This window comes from Schistocerca cancellata, chromosome 4, assembly GCF_023864275.1.
Source record: "Schistocerca cancellata isolate TAMUIC-IGC-003103 chromosome 4, iqSchCanc2.1, whole genome shotgun sequence".
Lineage (NCBI taxonomy): Eukaryota > Metazoa > Arthropoda > Insecta > Orthoptera > Acrididae > Schistocerca > Schistocerca cancellata.
The window spans coordinates 32,170,576-32,197,093 of record NC_064629.1 but is presented as its reverse complement, the minus strand read 5'-3'; the positions used below and the strand labels follow the sequence as shown (position 1 = coordinate 32,197,093).

Below are 26,518 nucleotides of genomic sequence, written 5' to 3'. Positions count from 1 at the left end.
ACTTGATGTATGTTTCACCCACTAACCTTAATCTAGCTGTATTTAAGGACATTTCTTCTGACCTCTTTCCCAATTTGGCAGCAGCCTTTATATCACTAATAAAAATAGATACATCATTGGTTGCTTTCCCCGAAAATGGCGCTGTGAGGTTAGCAGCTGTGGGATGGATGAAATGGCGGATATACTCAACGTGGTTTTATTTTCTCCTGACTCGAGGAGTGCTTGGTCCCCAACGAGTTTGCAATGGTCTATTCTCCTCATAAATGCATCATTGTCTTGCCCCTATTCTGTTGTTGCATTGTAGTTTGTAACAACATGCTATCTGCCCATTCAAAGCTTGCATCGTTTCAGTCAGTCACTGCTCATGTGTATGCCATTTGTGCAAACTCCATCTGTCATTATACCAGAAAAAAAGGGAACTTCACACACAATAGGCAGGGAAAAAAAGGGGGTGGGGTTATACTACACTTAATCTCCATGCTTTATCATAGCCCGTCGAGATTTTGTGCACTGATGTGCTTAGTGCCCAAAACTTCTACACATACTACCGTTAACTGACACAACTTGAACACATGGCAAGTCATGCCTACATAATTTACAATACAGATACCTCACTGGCTGCAAGTACAGTTAGTGTGGAACTGAGACCAGTCTGTAGGTTCCTGTGGTTGAACAAATGACACTTTTAATGTGCTGTGAGGGTCTGTATGGCTCAACATGGCCATAAAAAAATACAGAACAAGAAAACATGCGAATATCAGTCACTCACCATACCACATTGTAACGAACTTCAACTTGTAGCTGTTGACCTCACTTTGGAGATGCATAAACAGTCAGCTGCTGTTGTCCTAAATGTGAGGGTTTGGCACCAGCTGTAGATGTCTCTACCATTGGCAGCCACTTTCTGTCACCAGATATAGCAGTCTGGTCCCAGACTCCTACAGTTGTCAGGAGAGAGCCATGTGGGACGTAGTGGTGAGGACCTAGCTACTCTCGACAGTGCCAATAAAACATAATTGGCAATAACACATTTGTTAGGCAGTAATACAGAATTGTCTTTCAAAGCGCCATGCCACAGCCAGGCTGGCAGAGGAGTGCGTTGTTAGTAGTGTAAGGCTGGCATTGGCTCGATTTGCAGTACTACCAGTGCAGTGAAGCTTCAGTTGGCAGCTGTTGCGTCACAGGGTGGTTGTTGACATGTGAACTCCAGAGGCCTCCAGCTCTACATATTGATCTTCAAAGTGCTCTCTGTGGCGTCTAAGATTTGCACTCGGTAGCCTTGCCCCACGTTCACCAGCAGTACTTGGTGGCTCACAGGTGTTGGCTCTCAGCCCTCTTTTATGAGACTGGAGCCAGCAGCATTAATGTTTGCCACAGGAACAGGATGAGCAGCAGGAGAGGCCCCCTCTCACAGGCATATGACGGACAGTGTCCAGGTCATGCAGGTTAATCTTCCAGGCCTGCAGCGTGATGGCAGCCTCTGCATCCCATCAGCATTGCCAACTGGCAGCAGCAGCAGCAGCAGCAGCAGCAGCAGCATCCTTTCATCCGGACTCGTGGTTCTGCAGACAGTTGAAGACACCTAGGTGTGCCGAGTGTTGACCTGCATAGCCTCCCCTCACACTGGATAACTGGGACTGACACAAGGGCTTGAGACTATGCACTGGGCTGCTGGCAATCAGCAATCACCCATTTGCTAAGAAGTGTGGGATATTTATGATTGTGCTTCCAGTGTGCTCTGCATGCTCTGTGGCAGTGGGGATGGCTAGGAAATCATGTGCCCTGGTTTTCCCCTCACAGTCAGCTCTCCTAGTGGCTTCAGACTTTCGCAGCTTCACCTTTCAGAGGTTCTTTTTTGCTGGTTCTGCACCTGAATACTTATTTTTTCATTGTACCAAGCCTTCCTTACAACACTCTGCTTTGTTTATCAAAACTAGACATAGTTGTCTCACTGGGAATTCCGCGATCGTTCAATAAGTAAAATATGGAGTTTCAGTCTTCGATCGCTGTTCTTTATTTTCAATTACCGGTTTCGGGCTAGCTGCCCATCTTCAGATCTATTAGATAATGTTAAAAATGTAATTAATAAGAGAGATACAGTTAGTGAAAAACTATCTTAGTTTACAAAATGAAATTTTGGAACATATAAAATGCCAACATACCAGATGTTGTAGTTACAGAGTAACTTGTCCGTACAGAACACACTGTTCACTGTCATAAGTAAAGTAAATTTCAATCTGTTAAAACATTATATCACAGTATTTAAGAGTAATCTGATTGGTAACAGTAAAAAGTGCCCTCTACCTATAACAATTGTGCATCTGTTATTATTTCGCCGTATATATTATTGGCGAATATTCTTTTTAATAAAACAATTTTTAAGGTAATAACAAATGAATAATCTTTTTGAGTGGACCATGAAACGAAAAATTTTTACATTAATTTAAAATTTCTTTATAAAGAAACATAAAATATAATTAAAATGTAGATATCCTTCCGAAAATGTGCGTCTACTCTTCTTTGTTTTTGATTGGTGGTTGAGTGGATTTCCCTATGCCTGAGCGTATACAACGCCACGCCGAGTTGTCTTGCGCCGCGCCCAATTCACCTCGCCGCCAGTACGCTGAGGGCCGTTCCGCTGTAGCTGTTTCTTACTGGGGCGTGCTGCTGCGTTCAAGAGTAAGCCTAAAACAGGTCTTTAAAAATCTCATAATAATTCCTGTGCATAAAATCACTTTGCTCATTTAATAGGCCTGGGGTTTTTCTTTGATGTGCGTATATTTCAAGCTCTTCTAGCACGTTGAGATAGAGACTTTTTGGAGCTTTATGTAGCACCTCCATTTGTTGATTTATATTACTAACTTCATGTCTACTCTCTTTTATATGTGTTCCAAATGCTGTTCGATTGCTATGGCTACAATGTTCCCTGTATCGAATTTCAAAGTTCCGCCCTGTTTGTCCTATATAATAACTGTCACATTCAGCACATTTAATCTTATATACTCCGGAATTAATGTATTTCATTTGTTTCGTCGTTGCTGGTTTATGTCTTAATCTATGTGCCATTTGCCCTTCGTTTTCGGCGTCTATAGAAAAGACACGTGCTCCGACAACATCATAGTAGCGACGTCGCACCACCCGGCACAGCATAAAAGAGCGTACTTTCATGCAATGTGCAACAGAGCCCTCAGATTGCCACTACAGGAAGATGAGTTGCAGAAAGAACTGGGTATTATTAAGCAAGTAGCAGCAGCTAACGGATACAGGACACAAGATGTTACACGTATGTTTAACAAAATCAAAAACAGATCCGCAGGCATCATTAGCGATTCTAGGAAAATTAAAGTTAAGAAGAAGTTTGTCACCCTGACATACAAAGGGCGTGTGTCGGAAAGAATTGCTAAATGCTTTCCAAAAAACATCGCAGTGGCATTTCAGAACGAAGGGCAAATGGCACATAGATTAAGACATAAACCAGCAACGACGAAACAAATGAAATACATTAATTCCGGAGTATATAAGATTAAATGTGCTGAATGTGACAGTTATTATATAGGACAAACAGGGCGGAACTTTGAAATTCGATACAGGGAACATTGTAGCCATAGCAATCGAACAGCATTTGGAACACATATAAAAGAGAGTAGACATGAAGTTAGTAATATAAATCAACAAATGGAGGTGCTACATAAAGCTCCAAAAAGTCTCTATCTCAACGTGCTAGAAGAGCTTGAAATATACGCACATCAAAGAAAAACCCCAGGCCTATTAAATGAGCAAAGTGATTTTATGCACAGGAATTATTATGAGATTTTTAAAGACCTGTTTTAGGCTTACTCTTGAACGCAGCAGCACGCCCCAGTAAGAAACAGCTACAGCGGAACGGCCCTCAGCGTACTGGCGGCGAGGTGAATTGGGCGCGGCGCAAGACAACTCGGCGTGGCGTTGTATACGCTCAGGCATAGGGAAATCCACTCAACCACCAATCAAAAACAAAGAAGAGTAGACGCACATTTTCGGAAGGATATCTACATTTTAATTATATTTTATGTTTCTTTATAAAGAAATTTTAAATTAATGTAAAAATTTTTCGTTTCATGGTCCACTCAAAAAGATTATTCATTTGTTATTACCTTAAAAATTGTTTTATTAAAAAGAATATTCGCCAATAATATATACGGCGAAATAATAACAGATGCACAATTGTTATAGGTAGAGGGCACTTTTTACTGTTACCAATCAGATTACTCTTAAATACTGTGATATAATGTTTTAACAGATTGAAATTTACTTTACTTATGACAGTGAACAGTGTGTTCTGTACGGACAAGTTACTCTGTAACTACAACATATGGTATGTTGGCATTTTATATGTTCCAAAATTTCATTTTGTAAACTAAGATAGTTTTTCACTAACTGTATCTCTCTTATTAATTACATTTTTAACATTATCTAATAGATCTGAAGATGGGCAGCTAGCCCGAAACCGGTAATTGAAAATAAAGAATAGCGATCGAAGACTGAAACTCCATATTTTACTCTGCTTTGTCACTAGTATGACAGTACCTCCCGGCTTCCTTGATGTTGTTATGCTTTATTGCGGACTCGAGTGCTCATTTGCTCCCCAGTGCTGTGATAGCTTCCATGTTTGCCACAACTCGCTCAGTATTTCCCCCAGCTGGCAGTCTACTGATCATTGGTGAGGCAGGCAGTTCGGCTTCTGGGAGTTTTCAGGGTAGAACTTCAATGAATTTTTTGTGTCCGCCAGGAATACTATCCTGCGGTTTATCACTTGTATTGAGCTTTTATTATTTTGCATTCATTTCCTTTTAAAATGCATATTTAACTAATTTATTGTCATTCTTTCACAAACATTGATGGTGCAGCTTGCAGCTTTGATAATTTGAAACACTTTTGTGCTTATTAGAAAATAATTTCTGGTACTTTGTTTCGGACTAAGTGCACAGTTTTTGTACTGTAAACTGGTCCATGCCTACCTGTTTGTCGGTTGTACACCCTTCTTTTTTTTTTCTGTATTCACAAACGCTACAATTTTTTCACTTAATAGTGTTTCATTCAAGGAAGTTTTTTTGTTTTTGAAAAGCTTCAGTGCAACATGGTAGTTTCATTTTTAGACTTTACCGTGTTTATCAGCTTTAAACTCTAATTGATACGTAAAATAAAGGAAAGACAACTGTTCACCTATAGTGGATTGATGTGTGGAACATAGAAACATGTAGCAGAAAGCCATATCCACACTAGCATTTGAGATCTTGCTCTTTTTTGTAGTAAAATTACACACATTCACACACACAACCACACAGACGACACTCCCAAGATATACATCTACATCTACACCTAAGTGCCTGGTAGAGGGTTCATCGAACCATTTTCATAATACTTCTCTATCATACCACTCTCGAATGGCACGTGGGAAAAATCATTCCATTCGAGCTCTGATTTCTCTTATTGTATTATTATGATCATTTCTCCTCACGTAGGTGGGTGTCAACAAAATATTTTCGCATTCTGAGGAGAAAGTTGGTGATTGAAATTTCATAAACAGATCTCGCCGCAAAGAAAACTGCCTTTGTTTCAGTGACTGCCACCCCAACTCGTGTACCATATGAGTGACACTCTCACCCCTATTGCGCAATAACACGAAACGATCTGCCCTTCTTTACACTTTTTCGATGTCCTCCGTCAATCCTACCTGGTAAGGATCCCACACCGCGCAGCAATATTCCAGCAGAGGACGGACAAGTGTAATGTAGGCTGTCTCTTTACTGGGTATGTCACATCATCTAAGTGTTCTGCCAACAAAGCGCAGTCTTTGTTTCTCCTTCCCCACAATATTATCTATGTAGTCTTTCCAATTTAAGTTGTTCATAATTGTAATTCCTAGGTATTTAGTCAAATTGACAGCCCTTAGATTCGTATGATTTATGGTATACCCAAAATTTATCGCATTTCTTTTAGTACCCATGGGGATGACCGCACACTTTTCTGTGTTTAGTGCCAGTTGCCACTTTTCGCACCATACAGATATTCTCTCTAGATCATTTTGTAACTGGAATTGATTGTCTGATGATTTTACTAGATGGTAAATTACAGCGTAATCTGTGAACAATCTAAGGGGGCTGCTCAGATTATCACCTAGATCATTTATGTAAATCAGGAACAGCAGAGGGCCTATGGCACTACATTGCGGAATGCCAGATATCACTTGTGTTCTACTCGATGATTTACCGTCTATCACTACGAACTGTGAGCTCTCTGAGTGGAAATCACGAATCCAGTCACACAACTGAGATGATACTCCATATGCATGCTATTTGATTTATAGTTGCTTGTGAGGAACGGTATCAAAAGCCTTCTGGAAATCTAGGAATAGATTTGACATTTTCTGAATCTGTGTTGGTTATGTATCAATAAGTCATTTTCTTCAAGGTTATTCATAATGTTAGAGTTGAGTATATGATCCAAAATCCTACTGCAAATTGAGGTCAGTGATATGGGTCTTAATTCAATGGGTTACTCCTATTTCCTTTCTTGAATATTGGTGCGACCGGTGCTACTTTCCAGTCTTTAGGAACAGACCTTTTGTCAAGTGAGCGGTTGTATATGATTGCTAAGAAAGGCGCTATTGTGTCTGCATACTCTGAAAGGAGCCTGATTGGTATACCATCTCGACCAGAAGACTTGCCTTTCTTAAGTGATCTGAGCTGTTTCACAACACCTAAGATATCTATTTTTATGTCACTTATGCCAACAGCTGTTATGGTTTTGAATTCTGAAATATTTACTTCGCCTTTTCATGAAGGAATTACGGAAAACTGTATTTAGTAACTCCACTTTAGTGGCACCGTCAACGGTAACATTTCCATCGCTATCGCACAGTGATGGTATTGACTGTTTCTTGCCATTGGTGTACTTTACATACAACCAGAATCTCTTTGGGTTTTCTACCATATTTTGAGACAATGTTTCATTTTCCATTATTGCAGCAACCTAGGAGTAGTTGTATTATAATTGCACGGTGAAGCTAAATGTTGCAAGTTGTGTTGGCAACACAAATCGTGGATTATGTCAGCATTTCTTCTCTCGTCCCCACCCCCACCCTCACCCCTGTCCACAACAGCCTAATTCCCTTACCTCCGCCACCACCCATGGTGTAAACCATTTGTCTTCCGTGCCACTTATAACTCGTTGAGTCACATCAAATGTCAATAGGAAGAAAATGGGACGAAGTCAAGTGACATGTCGAGTACGAACTTAGAAGAATAGGAAGAAACATAAAATCAGGGAATTTCTAGCATTGATCTTATGGGTTTTTCACAGGGGCTATAAATTTATGGTGTAGAATCAAGAAAACGTAAAATTGGAGAACTTAAAATCAAAATTCCACTGTATTGTCAACACCAACAAGGTGTAATGTCACTTTTGTCCCCTTTGTGTGACGGACCAGCATTATGCATCCCTTTTTGTGCTAAAGCTAACCTTAGGAGTAATAGATGTAATTTTTTCTTCTTGTATAGTAATATTGTAAAAAATTTGGTCCTTTTGAACTACAGTGGATTATTTACAACAAACTTCTTGAGGGAATATACTGTGAAGCAGTAGTCCTAGAGCATGTTTTTTCAGTGAAATCTCCCCAAGAGACAAATCAGAACTCTTTAACAGGTTCATAAAATCATATCTACAGCCATTTATACCACTGATGGCACACTCTTATCTCAATTTCTTGTGATCCTTGCCCATTTGAGTTTTGTTCTCTATCATCAATGATAATTTGTTTGTTGCTGTTCACAGAGTAATAGAAGAGGTACGGAATGGATTTACCACTTTGAATTGTATGATTTTTATAACAAGAGCAGGTGGAAACCAGAAAAGTTTGACGAATGGTGGAATGATATCACAGTCAATCAATCGGCCTACTGTGTAATGCTAAAGGTAAAAAAAAAAAAGTGTGTGCGTGTGTGTGTGTGTGTGTGTGTGTGTGTGTGTGTGTGTGTGTGTGTGTGTGTGTGTGTGTGTGTTTTTAATGAACTACATTAAGTCTTATCCATTAACAACATTAACTTTTATGCATTGAAAATAATTTTTATATCTGTTCAAATCTTGTTCTGCTGCCTGTGCTCATGTCTGATGTTTTCCCGTGCTTGTTCTGCTACCTTGTGCTCGTCTGATTTTTTCCGATGCTGAGTAATTTTGTGTTTCTTTTTTACATGTATGATGTGTGTGTAGCACGAACAGCTGGTTTTGGAGAAGTGCAATAATCAGTATGAAATACCGGTTAAAATCCGATGTTCAAATTTTGCTCTACACTTTACGAATGGAGCAGGAAAGGGAGGAAATAATAGTGATACAAGAAGTATCGCCACCACACACAGTAAGGTGGTTTGTGGAGTATAGCTGTAGATGTAGCTGGGTTTCTTTTACATTTGTAGTAGTAGGTTATATCTTCTCTACTTTCAAGTAGGACTTAACATTTGCCAGTTTTAAAATTCAAGTTTTTCCAATGATGGACCATTACTACCATAATACTAGAGTATTATACCTTTTCTAATCATGATAATACCATCATTATTAGTGAACATGACCTGAGTGCAGTAAACTGTATAACGGACAGTGTTATTTCTGCCTCGTGTGGTTTGGTATGAATATATCAATTAATGTGTGTTGTTCCTGTTCCACAGTTGATACGACTTGTAAATTTCTGAAGCTCTTGCAGAAGGGCATCAGTAAGATAATGAAACTAGGCAGTGAAATTTCATTGGAGATGTTCAACACCTTGAGTTCATCCCATGACTACATTTTCATGGGATGCTGTCACAGATTCTTGTTTGAGTGAAACACTTCAGTGAGCACAATTAGTCCAGTTTTAAGTTAACCTCAGCCTGTCTTACCATTGTCATCCGTCCACACATTTCACACCATGACAGGATACTCATAGCAGTGTTCTTGGAATTTGACATTGTGTACTGTGGGATACTCAGCCAGCTAAAAGTGTGTAATAATTCTAGGCTGTAAGCTGTCTAAAGTAAGTTGTTGCTGAATGTAAGTGTGGCATATTGTTGGAAATTGGCAAAAAGTGTCTCATCAGACCATACTATTTCCTTATAATCATCATTGTTCCATGTTGAAGGTTCTAAGAATAATTAGTGTCATACCAACATGTTCATGGTGACCTGAAATGTTGTGACCACCACTGGCAAGTGTTCAGTTTTTGATTATTTGAGATGCTAATGGAGGTGATATATCTCTTCAGTCATGCACTTTCTGTGCTTCCTTATGATGATGTTTTTCAGAGCTTAAGAATCCCTGCCACTGAAGACGAAATCCTGTGCCTTGTTACTCTTTGCTGATTCTGTACTATGAATTGTGAATGCCATTCCCTAATCCCTCATGGATCTCATACACCTAACACAATAGCTGCCTTCTATATATGTGCGACATCAAACATGTTGAATAATCTTATTTTTATGCTCTATAGGGTCTCTAGCATAGTATAAGTCAACAAGAAACATTTATAAGGAGTGCCCAGGCATGCTGTTGTGTGACATTGATATTAATATTTCTGCTATAACATAAATATGTGTAATGAAAATAATGTCACCCATATTGTAATACAGGTCAGTCAATAATGGCAAGTTTGCCAAAACGTATCTGTAGTGAAAGTAAAAGAAATAAAAATTAATATCACACAGCAGTGAGCGTGGCTACTCCTTATAAATATTCTATTTTTCCTTGAGTACAGTTGATAAAAAGTAGAAATGTAACATACTGCATACAGTACTACAGATAAAGGCAACCTAGAGGACAGAGTTCCAGGGTACAAAGAAACACAGCAGAGGAAAGGAAATACAGTACTTACCTGACTATAGCAGATTTTGAAAGTGACAAATATTCATCCCTTGGCACTTTTGGGCCCTGGTCAGCAAGTTGTTGAAAGCAGATCAAAGCTAGATGTTGGCATTGCTGCAGTTTCATGTGAAATGTTCTGCTGCAGTTCTTGAAAGTTATGAGGATTGTTGCAATACAGCTTAGACTTGAGGGCTCCCCATACAAAGTAATTTCACACTTACAGATAAGATGACGTGGGAAGCCAGCTAGGCCTGCGACCAGATGGACCTCTGCTAACAACTTTATCAGGCATGAAGATTGCGTAAAAGTGTTCCAATGTTTGGCAGCTGTTGGGCAGTTGCTCCATCCTGTTGGAAGTAACTGTAGGTCTTTTCCTCCTCTGTTAATGCTGCCACAAATGGTTTCAAAGTGTTGGCAATGTAACGTACTGAAGTCAGCATCTCATGAAACAAGATGGGACCAATAATGCAGCATGCAGACACTGCACACCCTACCCCAACCTTCTATTCATGCAGTGGTGTTTTGTGGAAGTTATGCAGATTCTCTGCTGCACAGAACCTGTGAATTGACATAACCACTCAGGTGAAATCGGGATTCGTTAGACATAAAGAACAGATCCATGTCCAAGCCATTCATGATGCACGAACAACGTACACTCAATAGGGATGCTTGTGCAGGGCCTGATAGAGTATTTGTCTGTGTGACTGACGTGATATACTGGTCTCTTGTGGCAGGTGTCAGATTTGTTTGATAGAACTCTGAAGCATTTTATGGTGAGCCGCAATCACATTTTCTGGTGTGCAGGCACATTTTGGAATGTTTTTTGATGTATTCAAAACAGATGCTGTATGGCACAATTTTTGGACTAAGCCTTGCATGGCACTCATTGCTTTCACTCTGACACCATTAAACTTCTCAGCAAACAACTGACCACACCGTTTCCATAACTTTGTTGTCATGTAACTTTCTACAGCCAGCACCTGCTGCTCCATTGTGAGTACCATTGTCACCTTTGCGCTGCTCCACTCACACTATCACAGCCTGCACTATGCACTGAACCAGTGTGGATCGTGTGGTGGCGTACACTTGATGTGCGTATCGTGGGGTGTGGTTATAAGTATACATTCATATCCAATCATACCCACTTGTCTGGGCCACTTTTTATTTGCACCACCCTGTACATACTAACTTCTTACACTATAGTCACATGGGCCTGTAAGTTTGGCAACTAAAATTTTGAAGTCAGAAGCTTCAAAAGGCTTCGACAAACTCTTATATATATAATCAAATCTTGCCTTCCCATGGTGTTTGTTGTTAATTAGTAAGTAAGCTGCTCACAGCGTATATTTATAATGTTGGACAATACAAATATGGCAGTAGTTAGATAATGCTGTGGCAGTGCTCTCCTCAAGTAGTGGCCGGACGAGCCCATTTCTGAGCCTTGAAGAATATTTTGTGGTCATGGAGTGATTGAAGATAGTTTTGTGGACAGTAATGCGTCAGTAATGAGCTAATACCATTATGCCCAGTGGATGCTCTTTTATGGAGTCAGTTTAGTGCCTAGTCAGATGAACTGACAGTAATCTGTAATAGGTGGTTGTTGTTCAGAATTGAGAAAAAGATATAAAATTCAAATTTTTGCAAGTAAAGTACTCTGCTGTCTATGCAAAGTTATAGCCTGAGAATGGATAGCAAGTGGCAAACGTTTACTAATTTTTATGTATACAGTATAGTAGGAGGAACACAAGAAGGTACAAAGTAATACTTATTAGGAGTGGTAAGGCTAGTGGATCTGTTAAACCTTACTACATGTCACATTCGGTCTCCCCCCTGCAGATCCGGGGATTAGAATAGGCCCAAGGTATTCCTGCTTGTCGTAAGAGGCGACAAAAAGGAGTCCCTACCCCTGAAGGGGGTAGTTTGTGCCTGCGTCTGGAGACGGACGGTTCCACGACTTATATTTGTGGTCATTTTGGTTTTTCACTTACTCTGGTTTCTTCCTTCCTTAGTTTGGTTCCTTTCTTTGTCCTTCTCCCTCTCACTGTCTTCCTTACTTTTCCCCTTGCCTTCTTCTCTTTGCCTTCTTCTCTTTGCCTTCTTCTCTTTGCCTTCTTCTCTGTGCCTTCTTCTCTGTGCCTTCTTCTCCACCCTCTGGTCTCCACCTCGGCGTTTGAGACAGTCTGTCCTTTCTCTCCCTCTCTCCCTTCTTTTCCCTCTTCTTCTTTCCTCCCTGTGTGTGCCTCAAGGCCGACCAATGCGTTCGCACGCGTAGCCAGTGACGGGGTAATGCGTAATTCCCCGCCCTGGGTAGACAAGTAAGCCACGCACGTACCCCCTGGTAAAGGCCAGGCCCAGGGAGGGGTGATTGCCTGAGGTGACACCTTCTGACCATGCCAGTTGGTTCCTCCGTCCGTTTCTCGGGAGGTGTGACCTGAGGTGTAAACATTCACCTAAGGCGGGAGTGCCCTCTGAGAGGGTCCCCACAAGGAAGGAGCGCGCCATCGGAGACGCTGGCAATCATGGGGGATTCCTCCGCAATGGATTTCTCTTCTTCTTCTTCTTCTTCTTCTTCTTCTTCTTCTTCTTCTCTCTCGACTTCTGCCCAAAAACGGAAACTTGACCAGCCACCAGTGACAAAAGTACTACCGCCTGCCCCAAGGTTCCTCGTAGTTTCTCGATCTGAGGACGGGAAGGATTTTTCATCTGTCAACCCTTTCGTTATTCAGAAGGGCGTAGATGCCATAGCCGGATCTGTCAAGTCTTGTACCAGGATGCGTAACGGTACCTTGTTACTAGAAACTGAGAGCGCCTTTCAGGCACAAAAACTGCTTCGGTCCACACTCCTGTACACATTCCCTGTCCGGGTGGAGGCTCACCACACTTTGAATTTGTCGCATGGTGTGGTATATACTCGATCACTCGACGGATTGACTGACGAGGAGATTCAGTCTTTCCTCACTGAGCAGGGCGTGATGGCTGTCCATAGGGGCATGAAAAAGGTCAACAATGACCTTGTACCGACCCAGACACTTTTCTTGACCTTTGATAGTGTTCAGCTTCTGTCGCGCATCAAAGTGGGCTACGAGATTATTTCTGTTCACCCCTATGTCCCGACACCTACGCACTGCTACCAGTGTCAGCGTTTTAATCACACTCGCCAGTCTTGTTCTAATGCGGCTAAATGTGTCACTTGTGGCAGGGATGCCCATGAGGGTGACTGTCCACCTCCTCCTCCTCGTTGTGTGAACTGTCAGGGTGACCATGCAGCGTCCTCCCGCGACTGTCCCATCTACAAGGAAGAACGCTGTATACAGGAAATTCGGGTCAAAGAGAAAGTGTCCACCTCGGCTGCTCGTAAGCTATTTGCTAGTAGGAAGCCCACGCTGCTCCCAGCGGGGAAATACAGTACTGTCCTCGCTTCTCCTCGGACTACCAGGAAGGTGGCGACGCAGACATGCAATCTGGCCTTCAGCACTACAGTCGTCCGTTTGGCCAGTGCTAAGATCGCTCGGTCAACGTCTCCTCTTCCTCCTGTCACCCCTAAGACACAAGCACCTTCATCAGCTTCTGCCAAGACGAAGACCCAGAAGTCAGATGCACGGGCCTTCAAGAAGGAACCATCCCGTGCAGACTTCCTATGTACCTCGAACTCCCAGCCATCGACAAGTACTTCCACTAAAAGACCTTCCAAGAAGGCTCATAGGAAGTAAAGTTCTCCTTCTCCACCACGGCGCGTTTCTCCTCCTGCGCCACCCAGTGTTTGTCGCCTCAGGCCGTCATCCGTTTCGCCTGGCCGCACCGCTGGTAGCCGAACATCTGGCTGTTCACCGGCAGAGGAAGCTTCCCCTCCCGGCCATCTTGTTAAGGTGGCCGATGGACCTATTGAAACAATGGATGATGACTCTCCACCTACTGATAGCGATGGCAGTGCTCGCTGGAAGCCAGGCCCTCAGCGGCCTTCGAGGTGACCCCCTTCTTGCTTCACCTTTTTCTTTTTCTTCTCACGATGGCACTTATTCACTGGAATATTCGCAGCATTCGCTCCAACCGAGAGGACTTAAAGTTGCTGCTCTGCTTGCACTGTCAGCTCGTCGTAGCTCTCCAGGAAACGAAGCTATGCCCATGCGATCAAATTGCCTTGGCACACTATAACTCTGTGCGTTTTGACGTACCCCCTGTGGCAGGTATTCCGGCTCATGGAGGGGTTATTTTGCTGGTCCGGGATGATATTTACTACGATCCCATCACATTGCACACTGGCCTGCAGGCAGTTGCTGTCCGAATTACTCTCCCCACTTTTACATTTTCCATTTGTACTGCTTACAATCCATCGTCGTCTGCCGTTACCAGGACAGACATGATGCAAATTATTTCTCAGCTACCTGCACCATTTTTGTTAACTGGAGACTTCAATGCCCAACATCCCCTTTGGGGCTCTCCAGTATCCTGCCCGAGGGGCTCCCTGTTAGCAGACCTTTTCAACCACCTCAATCTTGCACACCTATTCTCATTTAGACCTCTCTATATGTACTACCCAACTTGCACGCCGGTTTGAGTGATATGCACTTTCTGATACATATTCGAGCGACCACTTCCCATGTGTTATCCATCTCCTGCATCATACCCCGTCTCCGTGCTCAACTAGTTGGAACATCTCCAAAGCAGACTGGGGACTCTTCTCTTCCAGGGCGACCTTTCAGGATCAAACCTTCGCAAGCTGCAATAGTAAGGTCGCACACCTCTCGGAAGTCATTCTCACTGCTGCTGAATATTCCATCCCTCACACTACTTCTTCTCCATGTCGCGTACCTGTCCCCTGATGGACCGCAGCATGTAGAGACGCTTTACATGCTCGTCGACGTGCTTTACGCACCTTGTATCACTTATAAACGATTACGTGCGCAGTGTCGTTGTGTTATTAAAGAAAGCAAGAAAGCCAGCTGCTTTCACAAGCACCTTCAACAGTTTTACTCTTCCTTCTGTTATCTGGGGTAGCCTGCGCTGGCTATCTGGCACTAAGGTCCACTCCACAGTTTCTGGCTTGAATGTCGTCCTTGTGGCCCCTGAGGATGTCTCCAATGCCTTCGGCCACTTTTTCGCTGAGGTTTCGAGCTCCGCTCATTACCACCCTGCCTTCCTCCCCCGAAAACAGGCAGAGGAGGCTAGGCCACCTAACTTCCGCTCCTCGAATCATGAAAGTTGTAATGCCCCATTCACCATGCGGGAACTCGAAAATGCACTTGCCCGGTCACGGTCCTCCGCTCCAGGGCCTGATTCTATTCATATTTAGATACTGAAGAACCTTTCTCCTGCGGGTAAAGGTTTTCTTCTTCGTACTTATAATCGCATCTGGATTGAGGGTCATGCTCCCACATGCTGGCGCGAGTCTATTGTTGTCCCGATTCCTAAGCCGGGGAAGGACAAGCACTTGCCATCCAGTTATCGACCCATCTCACTTACCAGCTGTGTCTGTAAGGTGATGGAGCAAATGGTTAACTCTCATTTGGTTTGGCTGCTCGAATCTCGACGCCTACTTACCAATGTACAATGTGGATTTTGTAGGCGCCACTCTGCTGTTGACCATCTGGTTACCTTGTCGACCTTCATTATGAATAACTTCTTGTGAAGTGCCCGACCGCTGCTGTGTTCTTCGATTTGGAGAAGGCTTACGACGCCTGTTGGAGGGCGGGCATTCTCCGCACCATGCATACATGGGGCCTTCGTGGTCGCCTCACTCTTTTTATTCAGTCATTCCTTTTTAATGGATCGACAGTTCAGGGTACATGTGGGTTCTGTCCTGTCTGACGCCTTTCGCCAGGAGAATGGGGTGCCACAGGGCTCAGGTTTGAGCGTCGCTCTCTTCGCCATAGCGATCAATCCAATAATGGATTGCCTCCCAGCTGATGTATCAGGCTCCCTTTTCGTGGACGATTTTACCATCTATTGCAGCGCACGGCGTACATGTTTCCTGGAGTGCTGTCTTCAGCGTTGTCTTGACCGTCTTTACTCTTGGAGTGTCGCCAATGGCTTCAGTTTTTGTGCCGAGAAGACGGTCTGTATTAACTTCTGGCACTACAAAGAGTTTCTCCCACTGTCCTTACGGCTCGGTCCCGTTGCTCTCCCGTTCGTGGAGACAACAAAATTTTTAGGTCTTACATTTGACAGGAAACTTAGCTGGTCTCCACATGTGTCATATTTGGCTGCCCGTTGTACCCGTTCTCTAAATGTCCTCCGTGTTCTCAGTGGTATGTCGTGGGGAGCGGATCGAACCGTCCTACTTCGCCTATATCGGTCGATCGTCCACTCCAAGCTGGATTATGGGAGCTTCGTAAACTCCTCTGCACGGCCGTCCATCTTACGCTGCCTCAACTCCATACAACATTGGGGTTTACGTCTTGCGATCGGAGCGTTTTATACTAGTCCCGTCTTCGTGCTGAAGCCGGTGAATTGCCACTAACCTACTGGCGCGATATACTGCTTTGTCGGTATGCCTGTCGGCTACTGTCAATGCCCGACCACCCGTCTTATCGTTCCTTTTTTGACGACTCTCTCGACCGTCAATATGGGTTGTATGTCTCTGCCCTGCTATCCCCTGGAGTTCGCTTTTGTCACCTCCTTCAGCACCTTGATTTTTCACTCCCTGCAACCTTTCAAGTGGGCGAGAGCCAAACGCCACCTTGGCTCCAGGCTCAGGTTCGCGTTCACCTTGACCTCAGCTCGCTCCCAAAGGAGGTTATCCCCGGTTCGGTATACCGCTCCCGTTTTGTTGAACTTCGTTCGAAGTTCATTAATATGATCTTCATTTATACAAATGGCTCTAAGACCAATGACGGTGTCGGGTTTTCTTTTATTGTCGGGGCACACAGTTTCAAGTACCGGCTCCATGGCCATTGTTCGGTCTTCACAGCTGAGCTATTTGCCTTCTACCAGGCTGTTCTTTACATCTGCCATCACCGACATTCTACTTATGTCATCTGATTAGATTCCCTGAGCGCCATCCAGAGCCTCAGTGATCCGTATCCGGTTCACCCTTTCGTGCACCGGATCCAACGCTCTCTTCAGCAGCTGGTGGACGACGGTTCTATGGTTAGCTTTATGTGGGTTCCTGGCCATGTTGGTATCCCTGGGAACGAAGCTGCAGATGCCGCGGCCAAGGCTGCGATCCTCCAGCCTCGGACAGCTTCTTGTTGTGTCCCTTCATCAGATTGTAGCAGGGTCATTTGTCAGTGCATTTTGTTGCTGTGGCATGCCAATTGGGCTGCACTTACGGACAACAAGCTTCGGGCCTTGAAACCTCTTCCCGCAGCTTGGACATCCTCTTCACGTCCTTCTCAGCGGGAGGAGGTCATTTTGGCCTGGTTACGAATTGGACACTGCCGGTTCAGCCATTGCCATCTGCTGACGGCTGTGCCGGCACCGTTCTGCCCATGTGGGCAATTGCTGACGGTCTGCCACATTTTAACGTCCTGTCCGAATTTTAATACACTGCGTGTTGATCTTGGCCTGCCATGTACTCTGAATGCCATTTTAGCGGATGACCGAGGAGTAGCTGCTCGCATTCTTCGTTTTATCAACTTGACAAACCTGTCTAAGGACATTTGATTATGCTGTTTTTTAATCCTCTGCCTGTCTGTCTTTTATAGTATTGTCCCTTTTAGTTGCTGTTTTAACCTTGTGCCTCGCGGTGCATTCCTAACAACTTAGTCTGGGTGCTAATGACCATTGGAGTTGTGCGCCCTAAAACCACAAAAAAAAAAAAAAAACCCACCATTCGGTCTACCTGTATCTCTGCAGTTCTCTCTTGCCACCAGTACTGTTGTAGTATCTCCTCTACTTCGTGTTATCTTCTCTTTCCTGGTACTATTTTGCTTTTAATAACCTGGGTTTAATGTGTTCGGTCATTGTTGGTCTGGTACTCATTTCTACCTGATGCCTTTCCTTTTGTCACAATTTCACCCTTATATGTGAGAAGGATTGTTGTGTATGTTATCTATTGTGAATTATCTGTACTCCATTCTGTGTGTTTTATATGTTGTTTCTTAAGCAGAAGTGAAGAACCAGTATATATTTGAATTGATGTAAGAAACATTTCAACTCCACAGAGATTATGATACATGAGCAAACCTGGCAATGGATTTCAATTGATAAATGTGTACAGGAACTGGATGTACGGACAAATTTCCTGTCGCCCTCTCTTTGTTCATCTCCTCCTCCCCTCCCCCCTCCATCTCTCTGTATATCACCCCATCTCGTCCATCTCCTCCCCTTCCCCCTCTCTGTCCATCTCCTCCTTCCGAGTATCTGTGTTCATTTCCCCCCCCCCCCCCCCCGCCTCCCGCTCTATCCACCAGCAATTTTGCATGCTCTCTGACCTTGAGCCTCGATATTGCAAACAAATCCTCGATTGGGGGGGATTATTGGTACACAGAGTATGAGAGACGTGTCTCTAGCTGTTGAATTTGTGAGGATAGTAGCTTGATTGATAGTATTTTGCATAAATTTGATCTGCATGCTGGTAAAATCAGGGGTGACCTGATTATGACATGTACATGCTGTATCGAAGATGATGAGGCCCTGTACCGACTTTTGTGGTAATTTGAGATGCTAAACTGTGTTAGTCATTCTTGCACACGGATTAAATGAGCTGCTCATATTCATTGCAATTTGGGAAGCTACTGGTGTCTTTTATTCTTTGAAAGTGTGAGCTTGCCAACTTTTTGAAAATGACCTTGCAAATCGATTTGTAAACAGTAAATTAGTAGAATGAGATTTTCACTCTGCAGCGGAGTGTGCGCTAATATGAAACTTCCTGGCAGATTAAAACTGTGTGCCCGACAGAGACTCGAACTCGGGACCTTTGCCTTTCGCTAGCAAGTGCTCTACCATCTGAGCTACCGAAGCATGACTCACGCCCGGCCCGAGTTCGAGTCTCGGTCGGGCACACAGTTTTAATCTGCCAGGAAGTTTCAGTAAATTATTAGATTTGGAAGTAATGCACTGTGTTCAAACATGCTGAGAATCTAATTTTTTGTTATTTATGCGAGAAATGGCCAAGTAGCAGCGTGGTATGGAGTGCATATTAAACTCAATGAGAACAGACTATAGGTACTAGACTATGGAAAGAATATGTGCACTAGCTTATTCTGACATGCCCAACATCTGAAAACAGTGTTGCAGTATGTATGTTTCTCACCAAAACCAGAAATAAATTTCATAAAACGTCTTCTTATTTACCAACAGGGTTAATTGAAAATGTGTAACTTTTAACATAACGGTAGTTATTAATATTTTTCTTTAAATTGCATTCAAAAAGAAATCAAAATTTGTCATTTTTAGCAGTGCAGTGAACTGAAAACTTTTATTATTTTCTGTTTTATGTATTTCCCATTTCTGTATTATGAAGGTAGTCTGGATATTCCCCACAATTCTAAAAAAGGGACATGACATTGTAAGCATGCAAAGTAGCCTGCATGACACTGCTCATAGACTTTGAAGAGCATAGCATGCCATAGAGATTATTTTTCCAAGTAGTTTAATACACTCCTGGAAATGGAAAAAAGAACACATTGACACCGGTGTGTCAGACCCACCATACTTGCTCCGGACACTGCGAGAGGGCTGTACAAGCAATGATCACACGCACGGCACAGCGGACACACCAGGAACCGCGGTGTTGGCCGTCGAATGTAGCTAGCTGCGCAGCATTTGTGCACCGCTGCCGTCAGTGTCAGCCAGTTTGCCGTGGCATACGGAGCTCCATCGCAGTCTTTAACACTGGTAGCATGCCGCGACAGCGTGGACTTTGAGCGAGGGCGTGTAGTAGGCATGCGGGAGGCCGGGTGGACGTACCGCCGAATTGCTCAACACGTGGGGCGTGAGGTCTCAACAGTACATTGATGTTGTCGCCAGTGGTCGGCGGAAGGTGCACGTGCCCGTCGACCTGGGACCGGACCGCAGCGACGCACGGATGCACGCCATGACCGTAGGATCCTACGCAGTGCCGTAGGGGACCGCACCGCCACTTCCCAGCAAATCAGGGACACTGTTGCTCCTGGGGTATTGGCGAGGACCATTCGCAACCGTCTCCATGAAGCTGGGCTACGGTCCCGCACACCGTTAGGCCGTCTTCCGCTCACGCACCAACATCGTGCAGCCCGCCTCCAGTGGTGTCGCGACAGGCGTGAATGGAGGGACGAATGGAGGCGTGTCGTCTTCAGCGATGAGAGTCGCTTCTGCCTTGGTGCCAATGATGGTCGTATGCGTGTTTGGGTCCGTCGCTCGTGGTCTCGTGGTAGCGTTCTCGCTTCCCGAGCACGGGGTCCCGGGTTCGATTCCCGGCGGGGTCAGGGATTTTCGCCTGCCTCGAGATGACTGGGTGTTTGTGTTGTCCTCATCATTTCATCATCATCCAGAAAAGTGGCGAAATTGGACTGAGCAAAGATTGGGTAATTGTACGGGCGCTGATAACCACGCAGTTGAGTGCCCCACAAACCAAACATCATCATCATCATCATCTGCGTGTTTGGCGCCGTGCAGGTGAGCGCCACAATCAGGACTGCATACGACCGAGTCACACAGGGCCAACACCCGGCAACATGGTGTGGGGAGCGATCTCCTACACTGGCCGTACACCACTGGTGATCGTCGAGGGGACACTGAATAGTGCACGGTACATCCAAACCGTCATCGAACCCATCGTTCTACCATTCCTAGACCGGCAAGGGAACTTGCTGTTCCAACAGGACAATGTATGTCCGCATGTATCCCGTGCCACCCAACGTGCTCTAGAAGGTGTAAGTCAACTACCCTGGCCAGCAAGATCTCCGGATCTGTCCCCCATTGAGCATGTTTGGGACTGGATGAAGCGTCGTCTCACGCGGTCTGCACGTGCAGCACGAACGCTGGTCCAACTGAGGTGCCAGGTGGAAATGGCATGGCAAGCCGTTCCACAGGACTACATCCAGCATCTCTACGATCGTCTCCATGGGAGAATAGCAGCCTGCATTGCTGCGAAAGGTGGATATACACTGTACTAGTGCCGACATTGTGCATGCTCTGTTGCCTGTGTCTATGTGCCTGTGGTTCTGTCAGTGTGATCATATGATGTATCTGACCCCAGGAATGTGTCAATAAAGTTTCCCCTTCCTGGGACAATGAATTCACGGTGTTCTTATTTCAATTTCCAGGAGTGTATTTTTATACCATCTTAATCGACAGTCAGTGGGTACAAAATTCTTTGGTCCAAAATCCATCATCATTTGGTCACTGAAATGAAAGTAAACCTACTGTGCAAATTTTAAAATGTGTAGAAAGTAAGTGTCAGGTGAGTAGTGTTATCAAAACTTTGCATTCTACTCATATAAAGAATCGTTTACAAATATTGTCAGTCCAATATAGTCACTTGAAACTGATGTTTGAGGGAAAAGTTCTTTGGTCACCTATTTTTAGCAAAAATGCTGTACCCATCTTGTACAAAGAAACTAACTGAGACGTTTACTTTAGCATTATGACTTGACTAAAGACCTCCCTCATTCCTCATTTCTTATAAGTGTGTCTCCCTGTTGAGATTGAAAATCTCATAAGTGTGTTTAAAGGTGAGAGTCTCAATCATCCTTACGAACAAACCACTAGGACAGCTTCAGATACACTGATGTAGTTCTTCAATGGTATGTGTAATTGGTTGACAATATGAATGATATCCATCATTTTAACAATACCGCTATTTGGCAAATTTTTTAACTTAAGGGAAAAAAGATTTTGTCTCAGTAGGTTTGAACTTGGCACCTCTGTCACTATGCAATGGCATTTAACCCACTTAGCCACAATAATGTTAAATCCAAATTTTCTTTTTTAATGTATACAAAACAAATTCTGAGGTCATTTCTTGAAAAGCTGGCAAGTTCACACTTTCAGAGAAAGAACACATCATTAGCTTCCAAAACTTCAGTCAATATACCAATTGTGAAGATATGATCAGCTACTCTTTTAATTTGTCTGCAATAACAGCTACTGCAGTTTAATGTCTTGAACAATCATGAAAGTCGATACATGGCCTCTGTTATCTCTGATACAGCATGTACACATCATAATGATGTCACACTTGACTTGACTGGCATGCAGATAGACTCACTCCCATGCTGTGGGAATTCTAATTGTTGTGCAGGCATGATGCACATGCAGCTTGCATTCTCTTAGGGTATGTTCATGCTGTAACCTTGCTGCTTATTGCTGGCATGTCGCACCTTGCTGATTACTTTTGCATTTATTTTTGTTTGCCTGTGATGGACATTGCTGAACGCAGACTGCAGGAATCAATACACTGTGGGCAATCTTGGGCTCTCACTCATGGTTTCCATTTTTTGGCTGCCAAGACCTCCGTTATGCATTTGTTGTCTCCATACAATTCATCCCCATCCAGACCCTTGCTGACCAGTCCCTCATTGTGGTAGACTCTCATCATCTTTTTGGGACTGGTCTCTGATGCCTGGTTGACATGGTTTCCCCATCTTCATCAACTAAAGCAGACGTGTTGGTTTCACCTCAGTGCTCTTTGATGCATCAACACCAACTGGGGCATGGACTGCTCTACTCTGATGTGGCTCTACACAACACTGGTCCAGTCCTGTCTGGATTATGGGAGTCTCGAATACGGCTTGACATTACCTTTGACATTACAGATGCTGGACTCAGTACACCATTGTTGGTTAAGACTGGCAACTGGTGCCTTTCTGACTAGCCCTATGATCAGCCTTCTAACAGGGGCAGGGTCTCACTGTTACAGTTTCTACACCAAGAACAGTTGGTCATTTAAGTGTTATCCATCCACTGCTTCCCAGAGCACCTGAACTATTTCCAGATTTGGTGAGCCACTTCCCACAAAGGTGGCCCAGGTCTGGGGTTATGATCGCCATCTGCAACCCGTCCCCTTTTTTCTGAATTCTGGCTTTCCTCTCTATCACCTCATCCCCAGGCCCACTCGTGTACATTTCCATGGTGCATTCCTCATCCACAACTCCATCTTGACCTATACCGAGGTCCAAAAGACTTGGCTCATCCTGAGGACCTCTGCCGCCAATTCTTCTTCATTCTCAGTGCATTTTGGGGTTCAGAAGTAGTCTGTACTGATGGCTTGGTGGTTGCTGGTCATGCTGTCTTTGCTTACATTTGTGCAGATGTAATGAACTCTGCTCCTTGCCAGATGGCTGCTGTGTTTTTTTGTCACTGTGAAATTGTGCTCTTGGGTGTATCCATTCCTGCACTGGTGAGTCTTTCCTCATCTGTAGTGACTCTTTGAGCAGTTTTACAAGCTCTTGACCAGTGTTGCCCTCACCATCCCTTGGTAATGAGTGAGGTGACACAGTGTTTTGCACACTGGACTCACATTCAGGAGAACTTTGGTTCAAACCCATGTCTAGCCATCCTGATTTAGGTTTTCTGTGATTTCCGTAAATCAGGATGGTTCCTTGGAAAGGGCATGGCCAGCTTCCTCCCCAATCCTCTTCTAATCTGATGGGACCGATGACATCACTGTCAGGTCCGCTATCCCAAATCAACCAGCCAACTATCCATTCCTTGGTCCCGACTATCCAGGCTTCCCTTTTTGCCCTCAGACAATATCAATTCTCAGTGGTCTTTGTCTGGACCCAGGTCATATTGGGATCCTGAGCAATGAACTCATTGACAGGCTGGTCAAATTGGCTACTGGCAAGCTGCCTCTTGAGATCGGTATTCTGGAATCGGATCTTCAGTCGGTATTATGCTGTTATGTTCTGAGGATTTGGAATATGGAATGGCATATTCTGACTTTGCTGGACAAACTACGGGCGATAAAGGAGACCGTGAATTTTTGGAGGTTCTCCATGTGAGCGTCTCACAAGGACCCCATTGTTCTTTGCCGTCTCCTTATCAGTCATATTTGCTGACTCATGGTCATCCTCTACATTGTGAGGATCTGCCCCACTGTTACTGTGGTACTCGTTTTATGGTGGTTCACATTGTACTGGACTGTCCTAACCTAGTTGCCCTGCAGTGGACCTTAAATCTTCCTGAATTTTTACCACTGGTGTCAGCAGATGATGCCTCTGTGGCTGACAGGGTTTTACAGTTTATTTGTGAAGGGGATTTTTACCACTCTCTCTAAGGGAAGGAGGGAAGGTGCCTCAGCCTTGTCGCCCCGTTGAGGGGTTGGTAGGATGCCCTGTTGCCTCCTGTGCCCTGACCGGGCAGCAACTGTCTGGGCTCGGTGGTCCACCTCAGCCCTCACTCTGCCCACTCCTTTGCTCTTCTTCCCTCCTTCTCACATGTTTTGTTTGGCTTGGTGTTCTTTGTCTGTTGTCCTGTGCCTCTCTCACCCTGTCCATGTCACTAGTCTTTTCTGCGTATTGTTGGTTGGGGTGCCTCTGGTAAGTGGCAGGTGATACGCTCCCCATCACACTTCCTGTCTGTGGGGTCCTCTGGCTGCTCCCTGGACAGGGCACCTCACCTGCCTTTCTTCCTTTCCCCCCGTTCTTCTTCTTCCTTTCCCCCCTTTCTTCTTCTTCTTCTTCTTCTTCTTCTTCTTCCTTTTTCCTATTGCTAGGATTTGTTGACCTTTGGTAGACCTTGGAGTTTTATTTCCTTGGGTTTCACACACTAGGCCCTTTTTCCATGTGTAGTTTTGTTGACTTGGCTGTTCCAGTAGGAGGGGCTGATGACCTTGTAGTTTGGTTCCTTTAATCACTAAATGAGCCAACCAGCATCACACCTCACAGCTGTGTTACATTTACGCTGCAGCCTAGCTACCCACCAGGCATAATTACCATGCGGCTGTTCAATAACTAGCAGAGTCAGATGTGGCACTGCTGGACTGAGCTTGAAGCAGCCAAACAAGGCTCAAGATTCAGGACATACAGGAATCATCATGGTGTGAAACAAAAACCAGCTTGATATCAATGTCTGCCAAGGATTGCAGTGAACAGTGGGGCATGCAGCAATGGTGCAGGTTAAATGTGTCAAGAAGACTCATGAGATTTTTAATGCTCATGCTGACGAGCAGGAAGGTGGCAGCGTAAACACACACTTAGGCTGCAGTCACAGTGACACCAATATTAATGGATTCCACCAATGACTGACACTAGCTGAAGATGGCAGAGCTTTTCAAACCAGTAGAGCACTACCTGCATGGTCACACTGCAGACTTGGGATGACAATCACTGAGAGTCAAGTCAGTTTGTTATCTTTGTTCACATTGATCAGTGTTCTCTTTTTCGTGAATGTGGGCTGTGAGAAACTGATAAGTTTGTCCAATAAAGTGATTTTGTGGTAGCCTGAGGATGAAAACTATCACAATCGGGATATAGTTCAGAATCTGTGGACTGAAATTGCAGGTTTATTGGAAACCAGAAGTAGGCAAAGTCTTTATCTGAAATTTTAGGCATAAATTATAACCTCAAAAAATAATTTGCTCAAGTGAGAAGGGTCTCGTATTTTACACTTATAGTTACTGTAGTGGATCTTGTTTGTGTTGTGGTAGATGGGTTTTAGCTATCTACAAATTATTAATAATGCATACTGGTGTTTTTAAACCAGTAGGATGAAGTGGTTTGCAAATGTGATTTATGTGTTTCCACTTACTTTAGGTCTTCAGAGTACCTTATTCTAAACTTTATGCTTGTCTTTCACATAAATGCTGAATGTCAGTCATTGAAGGTTAATCGACATGTGTCTGCACAACTTCAAATAAATATAGCAAAACAGTTTATATGTAATCTTGCTTTTCAAGGTAACTGTAAGTTGTCTTGAGTATGTAAAGGAACATTTCACCCTTCATTTCATATATTAGTATATTGTAGTATTGTCTAGCTGTTCCAATAACTGAGGACAGAGTGTACAGCAGTTGATACATTCTTTTTGAGACATTCTTTTTGAGACATTCACTGAAGTGCCAAAGAATCTGGTGTAGGCATGCATTCTCAAATACAAAGATATGTAAACAGGCAGAATGTGACGCTGTGGTTGGGAATGCCTATATAAGACAACAAGTGTCTGGCGCAGTTGTTAGACTGGTTACAACTACTACAATGGCAGGTGTTACAGTCAGCACATGAGCAATGGGACACAGCATCTCTGAGGTAGGAATGAAGTGGGGATTTTTCCATATGACAATTTCATGAGTGTACTGTGAATATCAAAAGTCTGGTAAAACATCAAATCTCGAACATCTATGCAGCCGGAAAAGATCCTGCGAGAACGGGACCAACGACGACTGAAGAGAATCAGTCAATGTGACAGATGTGCACCCCTTCTGCAGATTGCTGCAGATTTCAATTCTGAGACATCACCAAGTGTTAGCATGTGAACCATTCAACAAAACATCATCGATATGGGCTTTAGGAGCCAAAGGCCCACTTGTGTACCCTTGATGACTGCATGACACAAAGTTTTATGCCTCGCCTGGGCAGGTCAACACTGAAATTCGGCTATTGATGACTGGAAACATGTTGTGTGGTCGGATGAGTCTGGTTTCAAATTGTATCAAGCGGATGGACGTTTATGGGTACATGCATGTCAGCAGGGGGCTGTTCAAGCTGGTGGATTCTCTGTAATAGTGTGGGGCATGTGCAGTTGGAGTGATACGGGACGCCTGATATGTCTAGATACGACTCTGACAGGT

The 26,518-nt window shown here is 44.0% G+C and overlaps 1 protein-coding gene across 2 annotated transcripts in view; it reads left to right on the top strand.

The window, feature by feature from the left end:
* The window catches only part of LOC126183188 (transmembrane protein 183-like), a 252,438-nt gene that overhangs the window by 179,866 nt on the left and 46,054 nt on the right, over positions 1–26,518 (top strand). Inside the window, exons 7-8 of one of the 2 annotated variants that reach the window (XM_049924925.1) lie at positions 7,813–7,953; positions 8,248–8,392. In XM_049924925.1, coding sequence (XP_049780882.1) covers positions 7,813–7,953; positions 8,248–8,392 — 286 coding nt within the window. The remainder of the gene's footprint in view (positions 1–7,812; positions 7,954–8,247; positions 8,393–26,518) is intronic. The other variant, XM_049924924.1, reaches the window with a different exon arrangement.